The sequence below is a fragment of the Platalea leucorodia genome (genome assembly GCF_965183815.1).
Source record: "Platalea leucorodia genome assembly, chromosome: 4".
NCBI lineage: Eukaryota > Metazoa > Chordata > Aves > Pelecaniformes > Threskiornithidae > Platalea > Platalea leucorodia.
Window position 1 is genome coordinate 44665891 of NC_138826.1, and position 23938 is coordinate 44689828.

Below are 23938 nucleotides of genomic sequence, written 5' to 3' on the forward strand. Positions count from 1 at the left end.
CTCTTGGAAACTTATGAGGGCCTGATGAGGAGTTCAGAGAGTCATTGTCAAATTACCTCCTTTGGTTCTTTCTTGATCATCTTCTCTCTCAACAGCAGTTGTTTAGGTACAGCAAAAAAAAATACCCACAAGCTCCTTGGTGATAAAAGTTTTGCATTTTTATAGATTAGCATATCTCAAATATCACAAAAACGATCCTATTGGATTGGATTATCTTATCGAGTTGATGGCTGGTCTTGGATAGATAATACGAAACTTTCTACAAAGAGAATGGACTGGTAAGTTTTCTGAACTTGGTGGTTTTTAATCTCTTCTTGCGTGATACCCTCCCTGTGCGCTGAAGGAGGAGGGAACCAAAATCCTATTAATGGCAAAGCTTCAAGGCAGAATAGAGCTGCAGATATATTTGGAGTCAAAATACCCTTTTAGGTGTGGAGTCCCTGAAATAGAGAAAGAGTCTCAGAAAACTAGAAGCATGAGCAGAAGGAGTCAACAAACCAGTGCCACCAGTGACTGCTCTCACTATTTAAACCCGTTCACTTTGTGAAACATGCCACGACTCTATAGGAAGCAACGCACACTTCCTTCAAGGCAGCCTACCTCCTGCAAAGCATTACTGCACCTGCCTCTTCTACTAAGCCACAATTATCCCAAATTCAATTCTCTGTTCCATCAACATTTTGAAACCTTTATTACACAAAAATAGTCAACATTAGGTGGAGAGAACCTGTAAAATCTCATCAGCTTACTCAGTGTGTTTCTCCTTTACTAACTGTGGGGAAAAAATCAAATTCCCATTCTGTTTTGTGTGAAGGGATCACTGTATGCAGTAATATGAGAGTCCTCTTCAGGGTCTGGAGAACCTTCTTCGAGTGAAGATTCTCCAGTGCCTCCTTGATAACACATGCTCATTTTGTCTTGCAAACTCTTAGACTTCCTGATGCTAGTAGACATGAAGCAGAATGATCTGGCTTCTTGTTCAGTAGGACCACTGCCTTTCAGTTTGCAGACCCAAACTACCACTACATAAAGCAATGGTTGGAGTGACATAACCACTGGTGAGGCACTAGTGCTATTTTCTGCTTTGATGACGCTCCATATTCAGGCTTTCTTTTTTACATCTTCAAGCTGAAAGCAGGTGGCAGAATAATTATAGAATCACAGAATCATAGAATAGTCTGGGTTGGAAGACACCTTTAAAGGTCATCTAGTTCAATCCCACTGCAATGAGCAGGGTCATTTTCAATTCGATCAGGTTGCTCAGAGCCCCACCCAACCTGACCTTGAATGTTTCCAGGGATGGGGCATCTAACACCTCCCTGGGCAAACTGTTCCAGTGTTTCACCACCCTCAGAGTAAAAAATTTCTTCCTTATATCTAGTCTAAATCTACCTTCTTTTAGTTTAAAACAGTTACCACTTATCCTATCACCACAATAAGGTCTCCCTGGAGCCTTCTCTTCTCCAGGCTGAACAACCCCGGCTCTCTCAGCATTTCCTCATAGCAGAGGTGCTCCATCCCTCTGATCATTTTTGTGGCCCTCCTCTGGACCTGCTTCAACAGGTCCATGTCTTTCCTGTGCTGAGGACCCCAGAGCTGGATGCAGCACTCCAGGTAGGGTCTCATCAGAGCAGAGTAGAGGGGCAGAATCACCTCCCTCGACCTGCTGACCATGCTGCTTTTGATGCAGCCCAGGATATGGTTGGCCTTCCGGGCTGCAAGCTCACATTGTTGGCTCATGTCCAGCTTTTCATCCACCAGTACACCCCCAAGTCCTTCTCGGCAGGGCGGCTCTCAATCCCTTCATCCCCCAGCCTGTATTGATACTGGGGGTTGCCCTGACCCAGGTGCGGGACCCTGCACTGGGCCTTGTTGAACCTCATCAGGTTCACCCAGGCCCACTTCTTGAGCTTGTCCAGGTCCCTCTGGATGGCATCCTGTCCCTTGGGTGTATCAACCGCACCACTCAGCTTGGTGTCAGCTGCAAACTTGCTGAGGATGCACTTGATCCTGCTGTCTATGTCATTGATGAAGACATTAAACTGTACTGGTCCCAATATAGACCCCTGAAGGATACCACTTGTCACTGATCTCCATCTGGACATTGAGCTGTTGACCACCACCATCTGCATGTGACCATCCAACCAATTCCTCATCCACCGAACAGTCCACCCATCAAACCCATATCTCTCCAATTTAGAGGGAAGGATGTTGTGGGGGACTGTATCAAACGTCTTACAGAAGTCCAGATAGACAACATCCGTAGCTCTTCCCTTGTCCACTGATGCAGTCACTCCATCACAGAAGGCCACTAGGTTGGTCAGGCAGGACTTGCCCTTGGTGAAGCCATGCTGGCTGTCTTGAATCACCTCCCTGTCCTCCATGTGCCTTAGCATAGCTTCTAGGAGGATCTGCTCCATGATCTTCCCAGGCACAGAGGTGAGGCTGACAGGCAGGTAGTTCCCAGGGTCCTCCTTTCTACCCTTCTTAAAAATGGGTGCAATGTTTCCCTTTTTCCAGTCTCCAGGGACTTCACCTGACTGCCATGACTTTTAGAATATCATGGAGAGTGGCTTGGCAACTCTCCCAATGCCCGTTTCCCAATTCCATCAGGATTCTAGGACGCATCTCGTCAGGGCCCATAGACTTATGTACGTTCAGGTTCCTCAGGTGGTCATGAACCTGATCTTCTCTTACAGTGGGATGCTCCCCCAGTCCCTACACTGTGGTCAATCCACTTGAGAGGTGTAGAAAGAGAGGTTGCCAGTGAAGACTGAGGCAAAAAATTTGTTGAGTACCTCAGCCTTCTCCTTGTCCCTTGTTACCAGCTTGCCAGTCTTGCTCATCACAGGGCGTATGCTTTCTTTGACCTTCCTTTTCTGGCTGACATACCTGTAGAAGCCCTTATTATTATTATTTGCATCCCTTGCCAAGTTCAGCTCCAGCTGCGCCTTGGCCTCCTGACCCCATCCCTACACAACTATACAGTGTCCCTATATTCTTCCCAGGATACCTGTCCCTGTTTTCACTGCCTGTGCATTTCTTTCTTGCCCTTTAGTTTGATCAGCAGGTCTTGACTCATCCATGCTGGTCCCCTGCCTTCCTTTCCTGATTTCTTACACCTGGGGACAGAGACCCCTTGCGCTCTATGGAAAGCATCCTTAAAGATCTGACAGCTCTGTTCTGCTCCCTTGTCCCTGAGGGTAGTTTCCCAGGGGGTCCTATTGACTAATTCCTTGAAGAGCTGGAAGTTTGCTTTCCTAAAATTCAGGGTCCTGACTTTACTCTTCACCTGACCCATATCCCTCAGGACTGCGCACTCCAGCAGTGCACAATCACTGCAGCCCAGGCTGCCTCCAATCTTGACATCACCGATTATCTCATTTGCGTTGTTTGAGCAACAGGATCCTTCGGACTTGAATTATATGAGCTGTTATGTTCTTCAATATTTTGTATAAATCTTTATAAACCTTAAAATGACTAAGCAACTTTTGCAATAAAGTATGATTGTCCAAAAGGGCCTTATGTTTTTTTTTTAAATTTGTACATGAGAATTTTTAACAAGATGGTGTGTTTTTTTTCTAGGATTGATTTGTCCTCTAAGCAAAACTGTGCATACCTGTTTTATCGTAAGCCAAGAGTTTACAGTGAGAATTGTTATGAGAAATATCCCTGGATCTGTGAGAAGGCAGCAGTCCAGCTGATCTAAAAAGATCATCAGCAGAAAAAGAACTGGAAGAGTATGAAGAAGATTTTGATGTTCAGATTTTTCAAAGAAGGGGTGTAAAACAATGGTTAATACAAATTCAGAGCAGAGTCCGTCCTTTCTTCCTAGTGTATTCACACAAACACAAAAAGAAAAAGAGATGGAAAGCCTTTGCAGATAAAAAGAACCAGCAGTAACAAATATCTACATATCAGAGATGAGACATTAATCTCATTGTTCTAGTTCAGAAACTACTACCTTAGTGATGCTGACAATCTTAAGCATTACTTACAGCCAAAGAAACTAGAAGTGTAAAGGCCTGTTGGACCACTTCTTGTCGCTCTGATTGAATTTCATGTGTATCCATTTCTACCAAGGCGCTCTGTTTAGTCCATTTGACCTTACTCAGATGATGAGTCTTCTCTCTTGTATTTGTAAAGATATGCTAACCTCCATTAATTCTTAACTATTTCCAGCCCTCTCTTCAGCACACTCACTTTCAGTTATTCTGCATTCCTCTAAAACTCCAAGGCAAGCTCTCCTCTCCTTTACTACTCAGAAACATGTGGCTCCCTTGTTCACTGCTTGGCAGTGAAGCATCATTTGCTATCCTCATCCTCTTCTTCAGGGTATAGTATATGAATTTTAGATATGTTCAAATTTTACTTCCAGATAACGATGCTTTTCCTTTACAGGCAATATGATCTTTAAAGAATGCCCAGAAGTCAATGTTAAATGAGTTTTAATAAACAGTATGCTATTACCATAATAACCTTTGCAGTTATGCAGGGAGAATGGGAATAATGATTGAATTTTTCCAAGAATGCCATCTGAGGGCCATTAGTCTTCAGCTAACATAGAATATGCCCATCCCTTTACCTAATGCATCTCATCATATGAAATGATGGATATATGGCTTGAATGGCTGAACATTGAATGAATATGGCATGAATGGCTGCACTGATAGCTGGAATGCTGTGACGATATTCAGAAAAGTATTAATTGCTGAATGGGGAACTGAATTTTCCAATGTATTGGAAACCACATATTTTTGGTATTATATATTAATTGTCTTTTGGAATGGATGATTTTCTAAATCTAAGTAACTGTATCTGGTCAGGATCCTGCCGGGAGGGAGGTGGGTAAAAAGCAAGCTCACAGCCCTGGACTTCAGGAGAGCAGACTTTGGCCTCTTCAAAGATCTGTTTGGAAGAGTCCCATGGGATAAGGCCCTGGAGGGAAGAGGGGCCTTAAGAAAGTTGGTTAATATTCAAGGATTACCTACTCCAAGCTCAAGAGCGGTCGTAGGAAATCCGAGTAGGAAATCGGGCAGGAATGCCAGGAGGCCTATGTGGATGAACAAACTGATCTTGGCAAAACTTAAACACAGATAGGAAGCATACAGAGGGTGGAAGCAGGGACAGGTAACCTGGAAGGAACACAGAGACACTGTCTGCGCATGCAGGTATGAAAGCAAAGCCCAAAAGGAATTGAGTCTGGTGAGAGGTGTCAAAGGCAACAAGGAGGGCTTCTACTAGTAGGAGGGATTCTACTAGTACATAGGTGACAAAAGGAAGACTATGGAAAATGTGGGCCCATTGCTGAATGAGACCAGAGACCTGGTCACATACATAGGACCTGGAAAAGGCTGAGGTACTGAATGCCTTCTTTGCCTCAGTCTTTACTAGCAAGACCGGCCTTCAGGTATCCCAGGTCCTAAAGACCAGGGAAAAGTCTGGAGCAAGGAAGTTGTATCCATGGTGGAAGAGGACCAGGTCAGAGAATACTTAAGCAAGATGGACATGCAAAAGTCCATGGGCCCTGATGGGATGCACCCACGAGTGCTGAGGGAGCTGGCAGATGTCACTGCAAGGCCACTCTCGATATTCTTTGATTAATCATGGCAACTGGGAGAAGTGCCTGAGGACTTGGAGGAAAGCAAATGTCACTCCTATCTTCAATAAGGGCAGGAAGGAGGACCCAGGAACTACAGGCTGGTCAGCCTCGCCTCAATACCTAAGAAGCTGATGGAGCAACTAATCTTGGAAACCATTTCCAGACACAAGAAGCACAAGAGGGTGATTTGGAGTAGCCAGCATGGATTCACCAAGGGGAAGAGATGACTGGCTTGGTAGACAGGGAGAGAACAGTAAATATTTTCTACCTAGACTTCAGTAAGGCTTTCAACACTTTCTCCCCTAAGATCCTTATAGAGAAGCTATTGATGTAGAGGCTGGATAAGCAGATGGTGAGGTGGATTGAAAACTGGCTAAATGGATGGACCTAGAGGGTGGTGATCAGTGGCATGAAGTCTACAGCTGGAGGCCAGTCACTAGCGGTGTACCCCAGAGGTCAACACTGGATCTTCTATGCTAAGAGTGAGCATTTCTCACTCTAAGAGTGAGCATTTCTTCTTGCTCCGTTTCCTGGTGGGCCTCCAGAATGGTGAGGAGCAGGGAGGGTAGGTAAGTTTTCAGGGTAGCAGGCATATGTGTGACTGCGAACCACTGACTCTGAATTTCTGAAACAGAAATAGAAATAGGCTTCTCTGGAAGCATTTAGACAAGCTCTGCATTTTAGTTTTCAAATGTAAAATCACAAGTTTCTTTTTGCTAAATTTACAGGATAGGAATCTTAATTTAGCAAAAGGAGAAATCCCCACGTGACTCTAACCAGAGAACTGGAGGATGAGTAACATTTCCTTTTTTACTTCTTTTTTTAAGCATTAAAAATAGTGCTTTTATCCAAGAGGGTTAGGGATGAGATGGTGGTGGAAAGAGAATCAAAGATTAGAGAGAGGGCAAAGATAGACTAAACAAGCTTGAATGTATAGGTTTAAATGCAGGTTCCCAAAATCCTGACTCTGTCTGCAGAATTCCAAGTGCACAGGAAAAAAACTCTCTTGACTGTCATCTCTCATGGCTTTGACTTTGATTTTAGGTCTAGGACATGAACACTCATTTTAAACAAAACTGAAAACCTCAGAAAACTTAAATATTTCACTCAGAGCACCCAATATGCAGCTGCATTTACTGTGATATATTCAGTAAATCACTGTGCTTCTCTCCTTGCTTCCTTGTTCTCTCAGCAGTCCTTAGCAGAGGTGATTTAGCAGCATTTTCCATATATCATGTGGCTGTGCAACTTGAAAAATGACAGTATATTTTTCAAGGCCTGCTGTTTAAAGACAGCAGCTTCTGTCTCCACATGAAATCATAGATGCATCTATTTTCTCTGCTATTTATGAGTATTGGGATCTTGCTGCAAGAACATTCTTCCCCATTTGGATTTGTTTGTTTTTATGACACAGGTGGTTTACTGACTGTTTGCCACCAAGGGTAAAGAGCATGACAATTCAGAGAAGAAAACTCATTAAAAAGTAAAGCTGTGACACTCCATTCAAGGTTGCATCTCTGAGCTTTGCCAAGAAATGAGCTACCTGTGCAGCTATATGTCAATATGAAGCAACTGAAAGCAATATAAGAAAACTAATTGAGCAGAACAATTTATCATTAAAACATGTAGGCGCTATGAAGAAAAACATTCATGAGTTTGGTAGATCTATTGAGACAAATACTCATTCTTGGAAGAGTAGGGAAATTATTTGCCAAGAAGCACTGAGAGTGGTTTGTGAGCTGAAGGCTTGTTTTGTAACAATGTGGCATGGGTACAATGCTTGTACTCTGATTTTAATGGACATTGTATTGAACTGAAAAGGGTAATTATAGACTCGAGACTTTTTTTATCAGTGTGAACCACATAACATCAAGAATACAGAACTGGCTGTGCTAATAAAACCTTATGGCAATGACAGACAGAAACTAATTACTAATCTAGTGGTGGCTATCAAAAAAAAATTTTCCCTCTTTGCCTTTTTCGGTGTGCAACAAAACCTAAAGGTTTGCCTCTGAGCATTATATGACTTGAAATGACTCAGTTCATTCGATTAAAGGTATGATTGCATGCTGCCTTTTGAACTTTGTCAGTTTTAAATGCTTTCTGCAGCCAAATGACAGCAGAGATGGCATCGCTCTTAAGACAAATTAACATTGAAGTTGTGGTAATTTTGAAGGACCAGACTTTATGGGTAGCTGTGCAAAATGCTATGGTTAGCATGACTTGTAAACCTAAGTGGAAAGACTGTTTCTCTAACTCATTGCTTACTGAGAATATTCCCTTTACTCAGCAGCACAGAACAGACTCCTGTGAGCCAACTAATTAACTCCTGTCACCCTGGGCAATCTGAGAAAGATTTCTAAAGAGGACATTTCAAAGAGAGTTAAGAAGAATTGCATGAAGAACGCATAGAGTGATTTAGAAGATGGCCTGATGTGTGTAGGTGGCTATGGGAAAGGGTAAAGTGCAGAAGATATGTGCATGAAATTGCTTAGTTCTGAATTGCTTTAAAGTTCTGAACGTTTTAACCTCATATAAGAAAAGATATGACAGTTGTTAAAATGATTATTGTATTGTGACTTCAGTGATTATCTTACGTATAAGGCTAAATTTTTCCCTCCTGGTTTAAGCTGAAATACAAGAACTGGTTTACACTACATATCAAGGAAATTCAGGGTTAGGTATTACTCAAACACACACAGTAACAGGTTGTACACTACACATCTCAGGGCAATTACTGGATGCCATGTGCTCTTCTATTCTGTGCAACTTGGCTCGTCATGTAGCGGTTATAATCATGAGTCATTGAGGCAGGAAGATGTGGTATAAAATGAAAAAATCCAGACAGCTATGAGGACCAGGAACTTACCCCTTGTTTTATAAGTTCCTGAGCTTATGAATATTCAGCAGCCAGGCACGGGGACCAGAGCTTCATGCCCTGCACAAGGGGACAAGACAGGCTAGTGGATTCTCCTCCCAAAGGCAGTATAGAACAGCAGACTTTCATTCAACATTTCCTTCCTTCATTTTCTGCAGCGTTTCACTCCCAGCAATAGTCCATAATGCCAGTGCTTTTCACATGCAACACTTTTCCCTCAGCCAGGCCCCTACAATCCACCATTGCTCCCCTCACTGGTCTGCTGACCCCATGCCCATCACACCAGTTCCCTCGCATCAGTTTCACTGACTGCTTCAGCTCTTCAGCAGCTCCTCCTCATACCAGCCCCCTCAGTGAGGGCTATCCTGCTTCCTTGTGGTGTGATCTTTAAAACCTTCTTGTATTACCAAGGGTTACAAGATGGGGCCTCCCATCTGCCCCGCATGTGTTAGAAAAACAGCCCTGTATGGGTTACCCCTCCTGTCATTCACGTCGTACCTGCATCCCTTGTAGACCAGTCGGTGCTGGGATCCCAGGTAGTGTCTTCGGGGCTGCTGAGGCCTCATGCTTAGACTTAGAAAATGCAGCATTTCCGGACTATGAGATAGCTGTGTGGCAAGACACCCTCTGTTGTCTCTGCTCTTCTAAATTGCTTCTTCATATCCATAATTAAGATAATTGCCATATTGCTAAACACTCATTTAGTGAGGGATACAGCACACTTGTTGGCTGTTGCTACTGCAGACTTCTGATGCACAGCTTTATGTCTGAAATAAACATAATTAAAGGCTTGCCTGAATACCTCCACCTTCCCCGACTTACAGTTCAATTTTCATTGAATGGCTCAAATTAGTGCAAAATACACACAGGAACAAAAGTCCTAAAGAAAAACCTGACTGTTCCTGAGAGATTTCAAATAAAGATCTCTATTGTTTGCTAGTGCTGTAGAAGAGAGACGCTCTCTGATGCAGTCTTCTCTTTGAACAGCCTCCTAAACAGCAGCGAATCAGCAGGAGGCTTTGCATCATTAAAGGCCCTGTATTTGATGGTTGTTGAGCCTACTGTGCACAGTGACTTACTAAAAAGACACACTACAGAAAAGGTCAGTAGCAGCAATATTTATTCCAGTTGTGAAATTCTGCAACAGAATGGAAAATGGATTTGAGAAATCAAAGAACTGGATCAGATGTGACATGGATAATTATTGAGACAGATGTTTTAGAGGAATGCACCTTCCCCCCAACACCCGAAGCAGCAGAACAATCCACTAGCAGCTGGACTCGCATTCCTGGGTATTAAATATTGCTGACTTGCCTCAATAAAGATGTGTTCTGTATTTGCCTTCTGTATTTTGAGCCCATAGGGCATACAATCCCATCTGACAGCTTTTCTCTCTAACCAGGAGAACTATAAATACTTTTATTTGTCTTTTAATGCAGACTCTGATTCTGTTGCACTTTCTAGTTATCGGTAGTTGGGGGGTGAAATTAAATAAAATATTTGGGAATTTATTGTAAATTGGGAGCTTACATCTGTGAATGGATGGATTTTGAAAACATGATGTGTTGTTCTTACAAACCGCCATTGATTCCTGTTTCTGGGAGATGATAGGTGTGAATCTTTAAAATAGAGTTCTGGGAATCATATACTTAATTTTGTTTCATTTAGAAAGGAATTTATGAGAAGTGGATAGAAGTGGTTACACAAGAGTGCAAGGGCTGAAAGAAGAAAGAGGGAATGAAGTTGTTAAAGAAAAAGCCCAAGGAGTCTGGCTCATGTGCATCACCAGACGGCAAGTTAAGCTTAGATTATCACTGATGTTACATTAACCTGAGCTCAGACTCGTTTTCCCTATCGCAAACCCTGGGGCAGAACTCGCCCCCACGACGGTGTATCCCAGGACAGGGCTCTGTGCAGAGCTCTGCACACTAGTGCCTGTCCGAGTAGCTCAGTTGCTCAACCACTGCAGGATCCACCACTTTCTCACAAATGTAAAATTTGTACTCGCCACACCGTGCAGTGTCTATGTTTGCACCTTGAAGCCACACACAATCTAGGAAAGGACTTGCACTGGCTTGTTGGATCTGAAACCTGTGAAAAAATAGCAGAGATATTCATCATCCCATGGAAAAAGTCACAGGCTGATAAAATAATTCCCAGCTGGTGCTACCCATTTGATGCACAAAAGCATACAAGCACTCTCATGGGGGCTTGCCTAGGTTGATAAGCAAGTGAGTGATGGGTAACCTGTCTGCTGGCAAGCAGGTGGGGGCACAGGCAATTACTGAGTGGTGGTTAAAGGTTGCTGCTTTTGGCTCATAACAAATACACCTGGATATGGTCTGTTCCTACCTGTGCAGCAACTTACAGATCAGGGGAGAAAGCTGATCCATCCTCCCACAGCCAGGGCCCCTCAGCTCCATCGCGAGATAGCCCAATCCAGAAAGAGTAAGAACCGTAAGACTGTGCTGATCGCATTGCGAAGTCCTGTACGGAAAAAAATGCAAAGCCTGTGAATCACATCCCTGCTTCAGTCATAACGGCCTATGATTTGGAAAAGGAGAGAGGCAAATGAAAGCAAGCTGCTCACAACTGTGCATAACAGACTTTGTTTTGCAAGTGAATCTGGGCAGTGCCTCCTACTCCTGGCAGTCAGTACTGTTTTGGAGATAAGGAAAAAGAACCTGCTGAGAACTTTCAGTAGCTCTCAGCTAAAAGGACAATCTTCAGTTGAGATAACCAAAGCCTGCACATTAGCTGGGTAATGGGTATAGGATAATGACTTCCTTCCAACACTCTGGTTGCATAAGTCAGGCAGGAAAAGGCCTTTGCATCATTTGCTATCATTGTACACAGGAAATTCAAAATACAGACAATAAAACCACAGAGTTCAAGACAATCCCATTGCCGTTAAGGGTCTGGGTAGAAATTCCTTCACAGTGAAGAGCTCTTCTGGCTGTGCTTTATCTGCTGCTTCATCTACAACTTAGGCATCAGAAAAAGATATGGATCCTCTTCTGCTCATGTGGGAAAAGAGGCCAGGGATCAGGCCAGGCTGGTGAGCTTTCTAGTTGTGGACAGCAACAAGCTGAAGGCCAGGCTTCTGATGTTTGCTAAATAGTTTGCTCCAGCAAGACAACAAAAGAGTTGCCAACCAGTACTAGCTAAGTTATATTTGCCCTAAGGTGGGATGAGGATCTAGAAGTAGAATCAAGCTGGTGTGTCTCAGTTAACTCCCTTGAAGTCAGCAGAGATGCACCAGGGAGGGTGCAGCCACAGTACAGCTAGAGGGGCTCCAAAGGAGCATGGACAGTTTTTGCCACTAGGTCCAGCACACGCATGCCATAGCATACTGCACCAGTGGAAGGATGGCATGGCTGTTCAGGCCACAGTAAAATGCAGAGTGTATAATTAGAGAGAGAGAAAAAAATAATCTTTACCAGCTCTTCCTTACTCTCTATCTTAAGAAGTCTGGACTCCAGAGCAGAGCATTGAGCCTTGCTTTCTTGCCAAGTTTTCCATTCCTTTGAAAAGTGGTAGCAGTTCTCCCCATACTGTAGCCAGTTCTCAGGACAAGGAATACATTTATGTCCTTGAAAACAAAAGAGCACCTGATCAAGTCTGTCAGTGACAACAGCCTCTTGTGGTCTAGTGGATCCCTGCAGGATCACTAGAGCAGTGCACGGCCTCTCTATCACAGAGGAGCAACAATTCCTCCTTCATTCTGCAGCTAAATTCATGTCTTCATTGGAGACTTAATAAACCCAGTTGCCAAAAGACCAGAAAAACATTTCTAAATGAAACTCAGCAAAACAAATAATAAAGATTTTTTCAATCTGACCAGCAAACCTGGAGAGTGCTAGTAAAACGCAAATAGAAGAAATTTTGGAAGGTTGAGCCATGTTCACAAAGACATGGATCTAGGTGGATGTAAAGGGAAACAGAGACTTTCAGTCATATGGGTACGTCTCTATTCATGTGAACTTACTTTTAACTCCTTGTTAACAACATCAGGGCCAGCTCTTCCCTGCTATATGCTTTACCAGGTAATTTATACTTAAACTTCTCTGGTAGCATTTCATACTTGCTGTGGATTCAGTGTGCAGGAGTCAGATAGTGATGGCCAGCCAAAGTGAAAGATAACGAGCCCTTTCTGGCAGCTGCACTTCGACTCCTTCTGCCACATTATTCTGTTAGCTACCTCTTGGGACCCTGAGTAATACTGAAGCAAGAAAGACCTCAAAATGTTGGATTTTTCTTTCATTTTTACACCTTTTGGGAAACTCCATTTCTAGGTGGAAAATGAAATAATCGCAAGCACCAAAAAGACCTGCCAGACAAAATATTTTGGAGATCTCTGGGAACCAGGTCCCAACTATAGAGTGAATCACGTTTGTTGCTCTACAGTTCACAGGATCATTTTATATTTATAACAAGCCAGTGCCAGCTGGGAATGCCAGCACTTGATGCTGGACAGCAATAGATAGCACAGCATGGTGCCCTTGACTCTTACGAGTAGCTTCTGGTTTGTGCTAAATTCAAATGCAGACATTTACATAGATTACCTTGCCACTCTCTCATAAGATTTTAATTTACTATGATTCTCTTCCCTCTGCTATATGATAATCTAGCATATTCAACTCACCCATCATTAAAGTTTCACACCATTATTTTGCACAAGGAAAAAAAAAACCTCTCAGCATATAGTCTGTAAACTGTTAAAGCCAGTGATTACAGTCCCATTTGGTAGAGAGCAGCAGTATTTACACTTCTGCATCCACTACTGCATAACAGAATGAAGCCATCTTGAGGAGTCAAAGCATTCCAGACAATTAAAGCCAGTAGGAATTTTCCATCAAATTTTTTTTATTATAATTCACTGAAACTGACTATAAAAGAAGGAATGGTAGCATCAATTAATTTACCTATTAGAAACATTTTTTTTTTTTAAAGTGTCATCATCATGGTATTTTCTGCATTAAAATGTTTATTATAGGGTATAAACCAGCTCCATCACAAAAATTCAATAAACATACTTCAGAAAGACTGATACTTAAAAAAATGATCAAAATGGAAATGTAGCCTTTTGATTGACTCAGTCAAAATTCATTTTTAAATTCAATAATTGAGGGTAATTTTAGAGATCTTGATTTTTTCCTTCCAATACAGGTGACAGAAAAAAAAAAATCCATCTGTGGCTACCACAATGCGATGGAACCACAATCTTCCCATCACTATGTACCTCTGGAGGTGGCAAGTTGCTTTACAGTCTCTGTCAAGTTCAAATTCTGAGCCTGGAGGAGCTCCAGTTGCTGGTTGAGGCTTTCCATAATTGCCTTTTGCAGGGTGAAGTTTTCATCCCTTTCATGTACAAGGTGGCAGACCAGGATGACTTGAATCACAGTGAAACAAGAATGAAATTGTTCCATTAATATTAAAGCTAAACTACTCAATGCAACCTGAATAAACTTACCAAAGACACACGTACCTCCCCATGACTGAATATACTTGACCTACTACAGTTTGTGCACATCTATGAGCAAGACATAATACATCCCAGTTTCAAAGACTGGGAGATCTCTTGAGCAGGTAAACTCTTCCAGCAAGGGACACTTTTTTGTATCATTAATCCCCTAGGCTAATCCTTTTCCTTAACTAATGTCCCAGACTTTTAGTTGTTCATACTGAACTCTGAGCACCCCTTCTGTGACCATACTTACACCTGGCAGCCAAGACTCCTGCAGCTGCCACTGAACTTAGGCAGAAGACCCCAAGTGCCACTGTAGCCAGTCGCCAATAGGAAGATGGACTGAGGGAATCTGGGATAGACAAAAAGAAGGAAAGCAGCAAGAACAGGAACCACTCATCTTTGTATCTGCAGCTCCTACATTGCACAAGACAAGGTGTCTGCCCAGCGAATTGCTGAGTTTCAGACCAGCATATGGTATTACATTATGAAAATTGTCCCATTGTTTGGCCATGGCCAGTCCTTCTTAGGAGTTGGGGGCTGGGAAGTGAGCAAGCCATGGAGACTAGCTTAGCCAGGAGCTTTTAAGAGAAAATGAATCGGACAAATAAAGCTGAATAGCACAGAATTTCACATGTGGGAAAAGAACACCAAGGAAGTATTTGTGCTTACAACATAGCTGAAATTTTCATATGCAGCCAGATACTAGGGTGTTTTTACTTTTCAGTGCCTAACCTGCCAAATTGGGAATGAATTCACCTTGTCAGAAAATAAGCTCAGAAACAGTCATCAATGAAAGCCAGGCCCCTGCAAAATAATCTGAAATTAGGGCATACAGATGTGAACAAGACCATATACCTGCAGTTGCACAAAAACAGTCTCACACCTGGAAATGCACACACCCATTCTTGCAATGTGGGCAAATGCAAACACTCATGTGAATTTACACAGTCCCAAAAGACAGATGAAAGGATTGCTTCCAATTTATGACTTTTGTGGTTTTTTACTAGACTCCAGTACAAAATTTCAGTGGGAATACTAATATTATGTTTAAGTTGCCAACAGAAATAACTGGCATACCAACCTGTGGTAGGTCTGCCTTTTATTCCCTGTGTTCCCTAACCCTTTAACCAAACAGTTACGAAGAACCCTACTAGATCACCGGGAGTTCACCTTCAGCCTCCAAGTATAAAACTCAAGGACCCCTCAAAAAGTGAGAATGAGATAATCACTGGCTAGCCAATAAGGGGAAATTTCCTTCAGAAAGAGCTCTTTAATCTACTAGATTATTATCAAATTCATCTCCAGACATTTAGTCAGGCTGGAACATAACACCTCTTTGCTTTGCTACTACCTTGCATACAGAGCAATTCCAAAGCACTAACGCATAGCATAAAGACTATAGATTTGGGATCAGTCACATTCCTCCCTTCCTCTGTGAAGCAATGTAGCATAATTTTTATGATTTTTAAGTACACAAAGGTACTTGTCCATCTATTCCTTCCCTTGAGAGAAAATGTATCTTTTCTCTAGCATTTACTTCATTCAATTAGTCAGATTTAAATTAGTAAAGCTGAAAGACTTTTGCAAGATCCCTTAGCCAGATTACTTCATTAACTTCCAGGAGCTGACACTTAATGTCTAACTGGAACATGTTTATTTTTACTTAACTGCATCCCACAAACTTAATTATATCTCTCCTCTCAAATCTAAACAGTTTTTCCACATTCTCCAACCTTCCATTTTTCTTAATCTCCTGCTGTTTTTCTGTCCCTCCAATTTCCTAGAAGATTTGAGTCCAAAGGGCTCACAGAAGCTAAGACGCAATATGCAGGTGGCATCCTCCTCCGAGTATCACATAAAAAATGTTCTCCAAGGTAAGAGTTTGCCTTGGAGAGAACTGCCCCCCAACACCACCACTACCTTTCACTCTGGCAGTCCGGAGCTCCTGGTCCTGGGATTTTTCCGGTGTCATGAACCTCAGGTCTGCATACGTCACTTCTTCACTTGTCATTTCTGGCAAGGTTACAGGAGAATTCAAAAGTTGGGTTGCTCCCACAGGAGAAACAGGGATAAGGTTCTGGCTGGGATCAAAGGAATGGTCAGTGTCACTGGGAGCTAACAGAGTGATTCATGCAAAAGTCAGAAGGGTTTTTTTGGCTCATACTAAAGGATTTCATGACACAGTGATGGTGGGGGTTGTTTACATGCAGCAGAGTCCCAGAATAGTATTTAACTCTTCTGTGTGTGCAAAAACGCAATGGAGCACGGAAATCTCGCAGTTCTTAGTTCCTAGAACAGATGCATAGAGTCACTCATTTTGGGCGTACATCCTTTCTTTAGAAAGAAAAAGAAGGAAGGGGAGAGGTGAAGAGGAAATGACATTAATTTTGGATTAAATCTAAACAATTCCTTGAAGTTTTTCAGCATCAGGGGGGTTTGTTTCCTGGCTTTATTATACAGTGATTAATATTCAGTAAATTCAGCCAGAAGGGCTCCTCAGTCTCTCAAGTGGCACAGGAGGACTGGAGGTAAAACAAAGTGAGAAACATACTGATTGCCTTTGCTTATTGCTTGTAAGCACATCGTGCTTGTCCTGATGGAGTAGCACATAGACTTGTCACAGCCATTGCCCATTCCTAGGACACAAAGAAATGAATGCAGGTTTGCCACCTGCCATTCCAAGTATGTCCGCAACGTCAAAGGGAATGAGCCGAAGAAATCTGCTGAACTAATGGGGAGTCTGGGTAGAAAATTCATGTACCAGAGTATGATGCTGTGCTCCTGGACTAGTTCTGGCCTGGAAGCAGTCCAGACAAAGTCACATGTGATAATCCCTGCCTTTTAGCAGGGATTAACAGAGCACAGCAGCATGCCATTGCTCTAGGGCTGCCCACTGCATCCAAGGAGGGGTCACCTGTCAGCTTGAGTGCCTGCACCATGCTCTCTTGAACTTTGAGCACCAGGAATAAGATGGAGAAACTTAACTGGTCCTACGTTGCCTGGTATTTCTAGGTCTGCTGGCGAAATGTCAGGAATGAGACCTGAACTTTCAGTTTTATTTCATATGGCTCTACCGCACGCAGCCCAAGAACTGCTGGTCTCACCAGCTCTTAACTCGGGAACAAGGATGAGCACCAGGTAGCACAGAATACTACCCTCCCTCACCAGGGGCTTTCCCAGCTTCTGCCAACCCAGGCTGCTGGAGATCAAAGCTCCCTGGGTACAGGGAAGAAGGCATTCCCAGACTTTTATCTTACAGCAGAAAAATTGAGAGCAGTGACTTGGACTCCAGCATCTGGCAGATATATATAGACTAATACATGTTAATTTACAGGAGTGCCTTACCTTATCTCCAGTGAGCTGCTGCTTTTGAACCCTCTGTCACATTTTCTGTCAAAAGGAGGTAACAACTCTTATGTCCTCAGTGGAAAGAGTACGAAATGTGGGAGGGAAGTGTTCTCCTTCTTTATGTGCAGTTTGTTCAATAATGATCTGGTTTTGTTTTACAAGAAATGGAGCCCTTTTGGATTATCATCATTCAGTGTAAAATACATGAAAGCTTTGATAATGTCTCACTACATCTGCAAAAGTATCAGGGATCCTTGTGAGCCCCAAATGTGTTCCCATATTTTACATTTCTAAATGCTTATGGGGAAGTATTGGGTATGACTAATCAAGTTGGCTCTAGCAAAATACTCCTTTGAAGAGCAGTAGGGAACAAGCAGGAATTTCTCAACAACTTCTAAGAGCACTACAACAGCATTTTTTTCAGCTCTTTAAGAAGCTTTACTCCCAGTTCAGATCATGCTAACTAGGAAATAAACGTTGGAATGGGCTTGAGATGCATCCCTTGATACAACCAGAACAGGGAAGCAGAGAGGACAGGAGTATTTTCTGTCCATACCACAATCTGCTTTCTCTGGTATCCAAGGAAGGGTATGATCAAATGACATAGCTTACTATGGAATGGACTCTTAGATTTTAAACAATGGCAGTGAAAAGTCAATGATGGGATATCTTTGTTTTAGCAGTTCTGTAAGAGTCTGATCACATTTTTAAAATCTTTTGAAAGGTGGCAAGGGGGAAATATGAAAGAGAAAAGTCACTTCAATCTAACATAAAACAAAGAAAAATAAAATATTGAGATAATTGAGGCAAAATACCAGGGGAATGTGGAGAAATTTAAACCATTGTTGGATGATAGGCTAGCAGGGCCATAAGTGGATTACTAGAAGCACAGTATTAATGACAATGCCATAGAAATAGAAAAAGAATGAACAATAAATTTCAGCAAGAATGACTAATGATAGGCTTTTGGAGGGGTCACTGTTTCATATCACAATGCTGCTTTTTCTTTAGAGAATTTTTTAATTAATTTATCTGATATTTCTCCAGTTTGATCATTCTAGAATTTGAAATTCTCATGAGACTGAAGTTCAGTTAAAAATCAAGTGATAATCTATAGAATTATCACAGTGATAATAAAAAGCCCCTGAAAAACATTGGTAATTTGCACTTCTTTTCCATATTGAATCCCACCAGTTTTAAAAGTCATACATACCAGAAAGGCTATTTTACAATTCTGCTGAGTCTTTTCTTCTAAAACTCCTGTAATACACAAAAGAATTTAAGGAGAGACAAAAAGAATATTGGGCAATTCCCATGTAAATACAAAGCCAATAGCTCATGTTTCTATGTTTCTTATTTGTCCACCAGGACTCAGAAACCTTCTTCCAGTAGCAGACTAGTTTAGATAGATAGATACATAGATAGATAGACAGATAAATACATAAAGAAGTGCATGCTAAGGCATGTTTATACTGCACCACTACTTTTAGAGAATGGTAAATGGTTTTTAGCCTGCCTTGGGAGAATACATTATGTTCCTTAATCCACTGGTTCTGCTCTACAACACTAATATGCATCACCAAGGCTAATGATTCACCAGTTTAATGTGAATGCATTGTGATTGCAACATGGGGCAACAAGTTTCTCTAGTTGCTCTCCTGCCCTTAACATATATTTATGATTCGGTCCCAGGTGGTTCCCAAACACAAATAGTAACACATTACTGCAGACCATTTTTTTCTCTCTCAGCTATTGAAAAGAGAAAGAGAAGGGGAACACAATTACATGCATGTAATAACACTCTGAATAGCCACAAGCAGTAACAGAAATCTAAAGCAGTTCTACAAGAGAGAGAAAATTAATGGGTCGTTGAATGGAACCTACTAATTTAACCAGCTGCAGGACAAGTAGTATCCAGGATAGCAGAATAAAACATATATTCCCTGCGATGCAAAGTATTTGGGGGGACTTGGCTGGCCATGCAGGGAGTTCAGGAGTGGGACCTGTGAGTGAGCAGACTGTCAAATGACGGGACTGACAGAGCAGGAGACTACCAGGTAAGAGGGATGGCGGCAGAGCCTTAAAATGGGTGACACAAGAGGTGTTGCATATGTGTATATATAGACATGCATATGCATACATGTATGTGTATATATATGTTGCATTCATATACACATAACTATACATATATACATACACATATACATATAACTATAAATATATAAAATGCTGTATATAATTATTATATTGCAAACTTCAGCAAGAACATCTTGCTTGTAACATACACTCTGGATGTTGATCATATGGCTGAAGTCAATAGATTGGATCCACAGAGGTTGGACAATGTGCGTGCAGGGACAGAAAAGGTACTGGAGGAGGGAGAGCAATCTGAACTCCATTTAAACAGGTCAATAACATGACCTTCAACCCACGCCCCTCAGGGCAGGGGCGGGGAGAGGAATAATTGGGAATGAACAAACTCAGAGACCCTTTCTGCTCACAGAAGGGAAGGGTCAGGTCTGCAGAGATCTCATGATGCCCTTCACTGAACTAGTTCAACGTCTAAAGTAAGAACTTGCAGCCACCGCTTTTCTCCTGATCTGACTGGAAGGCTTTAGAGATCCCTTCAAAAGAGGAGAGAGGCAGGCCAGGAGAATATAACAAAAGGAGACAGGCAGAAACAAACAGGAATTGCCAGTGACAAAGAGGAAAAGAGAGAAAGCAAAAACCTGAAGGGCGGAGAAGAAGGATAGACCCAGAGGAGGACAGAAAGAGGTAGAGAAAGAAGAAAAGATTGGATTCAACACACAACAAGGAATCTGCTCATTCTTCTGGCCAGCGGACTGCTGAGGATGAACTGAAACTAGAAAGGACAAGAAGACATCAAGCAGCTAGAGACAGCAAGAGGCCACAGAACCACCCTACAGGCATGAACAGCCCAGGCATGATCTGCTTTGTTTTAGGGTGTTTCTTATGGGTAAGTCACACCTCAGGTTCCTTTTTACGGGGTCTCTGCTCAGTTGTGGAGTGACTTTGGAAAGATGGAGGGGTGTTAGCAATTGACAGTCACAAGAATTTCCCTGATATTACAACGAGCTGGCATATAAAAGGCAGACGCACAGAAGAGAAGAATATTTGCTGCTGTTCCAGGGGTGATAACACAGAGGTCGGGGTACCCAAAGCAAAGGAATGAGATGGATAGGAGTGCTGGAGGGACAGAGCAGAATTTAAGTTGGTGTGGGTATAATATGAAGCAGGATGTTTAAAGGTTCTTAATATTGGAGCATGGAGAAGGATCTACATCTGTAGCATGACATAGCTTGTGGAGGGGAAAGGGAAACTTGTAGTGAGGGTGAAGGTAAGTCAGGGTCTATGCTGGGAACAGTGCTAAGTAGGATTTTAATGACTATGGGAAGTTAAGATATGAAACAATGCAGTTGGTATCACAATACCTTCAAATCTACAGCAGAATATATGATGGAAAGAACGGAAGATATATAACAGTAAGTCCTTACCATAGGAGATTCAGATTGGTAACAGTCCGGGTGACAGAGATAGAAGTTGCATATGACAAAGACTTAATTCACTCTAGCTATGTCTTGTTTGTTTTTCTCCTTCTAGCTCACCCAAGTGAGAGGTGAGGAAGGCTGTCTCAACACCGAACTGTGAGTATCTGTCGATCTTGCACTCTTTTAAAAAGACAATGAAGGATAAAGGCAGTAGTGGACACCAGTGTTATGACACGGTGACTGACACTTTCCAGAAAAGCTTACTTTAATTGCAACTATTGAAAGCTCACATAAAATTTCCGTTGCTTTGAATGTGAAGTGTATTAATTACTATCTATTCAACATACTGATTGTGTGGTACTGTTCCTGCTACCTATTTGGATAACTGTAATGATCAAGAGCTTTCTGGTGTAATTTTGATTGACTGAGATTATGAATTTGGAATTGACCTTTCCTTGAAAAATTGTTTTGAAATATACTGCTTTGGTGAATATTACTCTTGGTGATGTAATTTGTAAGAATAACAGAAATTAAGACAAAACGAATGTGGATGCAGATCCCTAAGGTTTGCAAACGGAATTGGGCAGGCACAAATATCAGGGAAACAATAAAGAGAGAAAGCCGACCAGGAGGGGAACTCAGCTAACAGGGAGGTTGATGAGGTCGGACAACTGTCTCCTCCACAAAGCGCAGCGAGTTTCTCATCATTGTGCCATTTAGAAGCTGGACTGTAAGTGAGGAGCGTGAGGGGAGCTGGAAGAGGATACAGTAGGGATCTTCCCATTTATTTGGTATTCTGTGGCTAACTATTTCTTGTATCTTCTTCTCAGCTGTTCAGGTACAGAGTGGGACCGTTTGTGGTACATCTGGTAAGATGGCATATGTTTACTTGAAATATCTACATCTCTGGGCAATTTCATTAGCAAAGAGTGGGGTTAAATGTGACCTGCTCAAGTGCGATGCTACCCCCGCTTTCCCTTGGCACCCCCTAATGCTCTACAGTAGCAAGGCAACCCCTTAGCTATTGCATCATCTTGGACAAATGTTGACTTGCCACCACAGGCCTCCTCTTTATTCAATGTATTAATTTAGTTGGATGCACAATATTAATAAAGCGTTCATGGCACAATATGCTTTCTAATGGGCCCATTTTTTTAAGTAATTTCAGTCTGATTCCTTAGCAATTCTCACCAGCATGAGATTAAAAAGGATGGTGGTCATTGGACCTCTACAAGGCTGCATTAATACGGGTGTAGCCAGCAGACTGAGATACAATTTTTCCTCTCCTCTTGTCACTTACGAGGATACATCTGGAATACCTAGTCCAGTTTTGGTCCCCCCAATACAAAAGACATGTTGACAAACTGGAGCAAGTCCATTGGAGAGCAAATAAAATGGTTAGGGGTCCAGAGGACATGATGTATGTGGAGGGGCTGAAAGGACCAGGTTTGTTCAGCCTGGAGGAGGCTAGAGGGGCAGCCTAATTGCAGTTTTCCACTACCTAAGGTGGATCTAGAGAGAAGACAGAGCCAGAGACTTCTCAGAGGTGCCCAGTAGAAGGACCTGAGGTGACTGGCCAAGCTGCATCCAGGGAAATTCTGATTAGACAGAAGGAAAATATGCTTCCCCCAAGGGTGGTGCAGCACTGGAACGGGTGCCTGAAGGGGACACAGGATCTCCATCCCTGGAAGCTGTCCAAACTCTGCTGGACAAGGCTCCAAATGACCATGTCTAGCTTTGAGGTTAGACCTACTTCAAGCAGGGAGAGACCTTAAAAGGTCCCCTGCAAACAAAGTCTTTCTGTCCTAATTCTGTGTCCTCTCCCTTTCCAGGCTGGTGGTGGTGATCGGTGGGCTGCTGCTCCTGTGTGGCCTGGTTTCCGTCTGCGTAAGATGCTGTTTTCATTGCCATCAGACAGGGGAGGAATCAGGTCCTCAGCCCTATGAGGTCACCGTCATTGCTTTTGATCATGACAGCACCCTCCAGAGCACCATTACCTGTGAGTTGGCTTCAGCAGAGGCTGGGGACCTCAGCACACCCCAAAGTGAGGGGCTGCACTGTAAAAAGGCAAGATTGCGACACCCCAAGGCTGGCAGAGGGAAGTTCATGGCAAGAGGGAGGGAAGGCTGCATCTGTACGTGGTACAAATTAAGGTGCTCACCAGGATTCATATAGCAAATGCAGCCAGATGGTGAGTTGGCTGTGAAACATGTTTGGGTGGAATTAGGGCAGCTATGGGCCTCAGTGGCATTTGAGGAAGGAGTAAACGTGGGATGTTGCTGATGAGATTTCACTCCCCCACCCCACCCCTTTTAGGGGAGGATGAAGGGGCAGGAAAAGGAAAACGTTCAGACTGTGGGGAGAGAAAAGCCTGTGTGCTGCAGATATACTTGTCCTCCACTAATCGCATGGTGCTTTCAGGATGAGGCAAACGGCTTTTGTCTCCTCCCTTTCAGCTCTCCATTCCGTGTTTGGGCCTGCTGCCAGGAGGATATTAGCAGTGGCACACTCCCATAACGCTGCGCAGGGAACACCACCCCTCTCAGCATCAGACACTCCTCCAGTCTATGAAGAAGCTCTGCACATGAGCAGATTCACAGTCGCCAAAGCAGGGCAGAAAGTGCCAGACCTGGATCCAGTGCCGGAGGAAAAACTGCAGGCTTCTGCCGAGGGCAAGGATGCCCAGCCAGCCCTCCCAGGACACTAGTGCCTGTTTTTACTGAATGGCAAATAATACAGAACAGTTATGTGCAGAGACTAATTCTTCTGGGCAGGGTTAGGCATATTAGATTAACTTCCTTAGTCTAATGAGAAAGGGAAAAAAAAGAGACTAAAATTCCAAATATTTTCAGATCCAGCATATTTTGATGGCTCCTTTTGATACCTCCTTGAGATAATTGGCCATTGGCATTCTCCATGTCCATTTATTACATACACACATCCCTAATATCACAGTTTGCACGAATAAGCAGGCAGCAGGATCAAGGTGCTGAGCAGTGACCTGCAGGGAGATTGCAGATGCTGTCTCATTCTGCTTGCCTCCAGCCTAAGTTTCCTGGCTACGGCAGAGAGGTTTTCACAACAGAAAAAACAGACATGTGAGAAAGTCTTAATACAAATAATACCACCAA

General features: G+C 42.8%; 2 protein-coding genes across 2 annotated transcripts; one reads left to right on the forward strand and one right to left on the reverse strand.

Moving 5' to 3' along the window:
- Positions 1-10408: 10408 nt before the first annotated feature.
- Positions 10409-15961, reverse strand: LOC309589258 (C-type lectin domain family 1 member A-like; the record flags this gene model as incomplete). The annotated part of the gene is made up of 6 exons (XM_082309224.1): positions 10409-10571; positions 10849-10967; positions 11921-12072; positions 13723-13872; positions 14201-14299; positions 15871-15961. 6 exons carry the CDS (start codon positions 15959-15961, stop codon positions 10409-10411), a joined length of 774 nt encoding a protein of 257 aa, XP_082165350.1.
- Positions 15962-20227: 4266 nt separating this feature from the next.
- TMEM52B (transmembrane protein 52B) lies at positions 20228-23514 on the forward strand (the record flags this gene model as incomplete). The annotated part of the gene is made up of 5 exons (XM_082308959.1): positions 20228-20275; positions 20920-20963; positions 21638-21676; positions 22640-22806; positions 23264-23514. The coding sequence occupies 5 exons, from the start codon at positions 20228-20230 to the stop codon at positions 23512-23514; spliced, it is 549 nt and encodes a 182-aa protein (XP_082165085.1).
- Between the last annotated feature and the right edge of the window lie 424 nt (positions 23515-23938).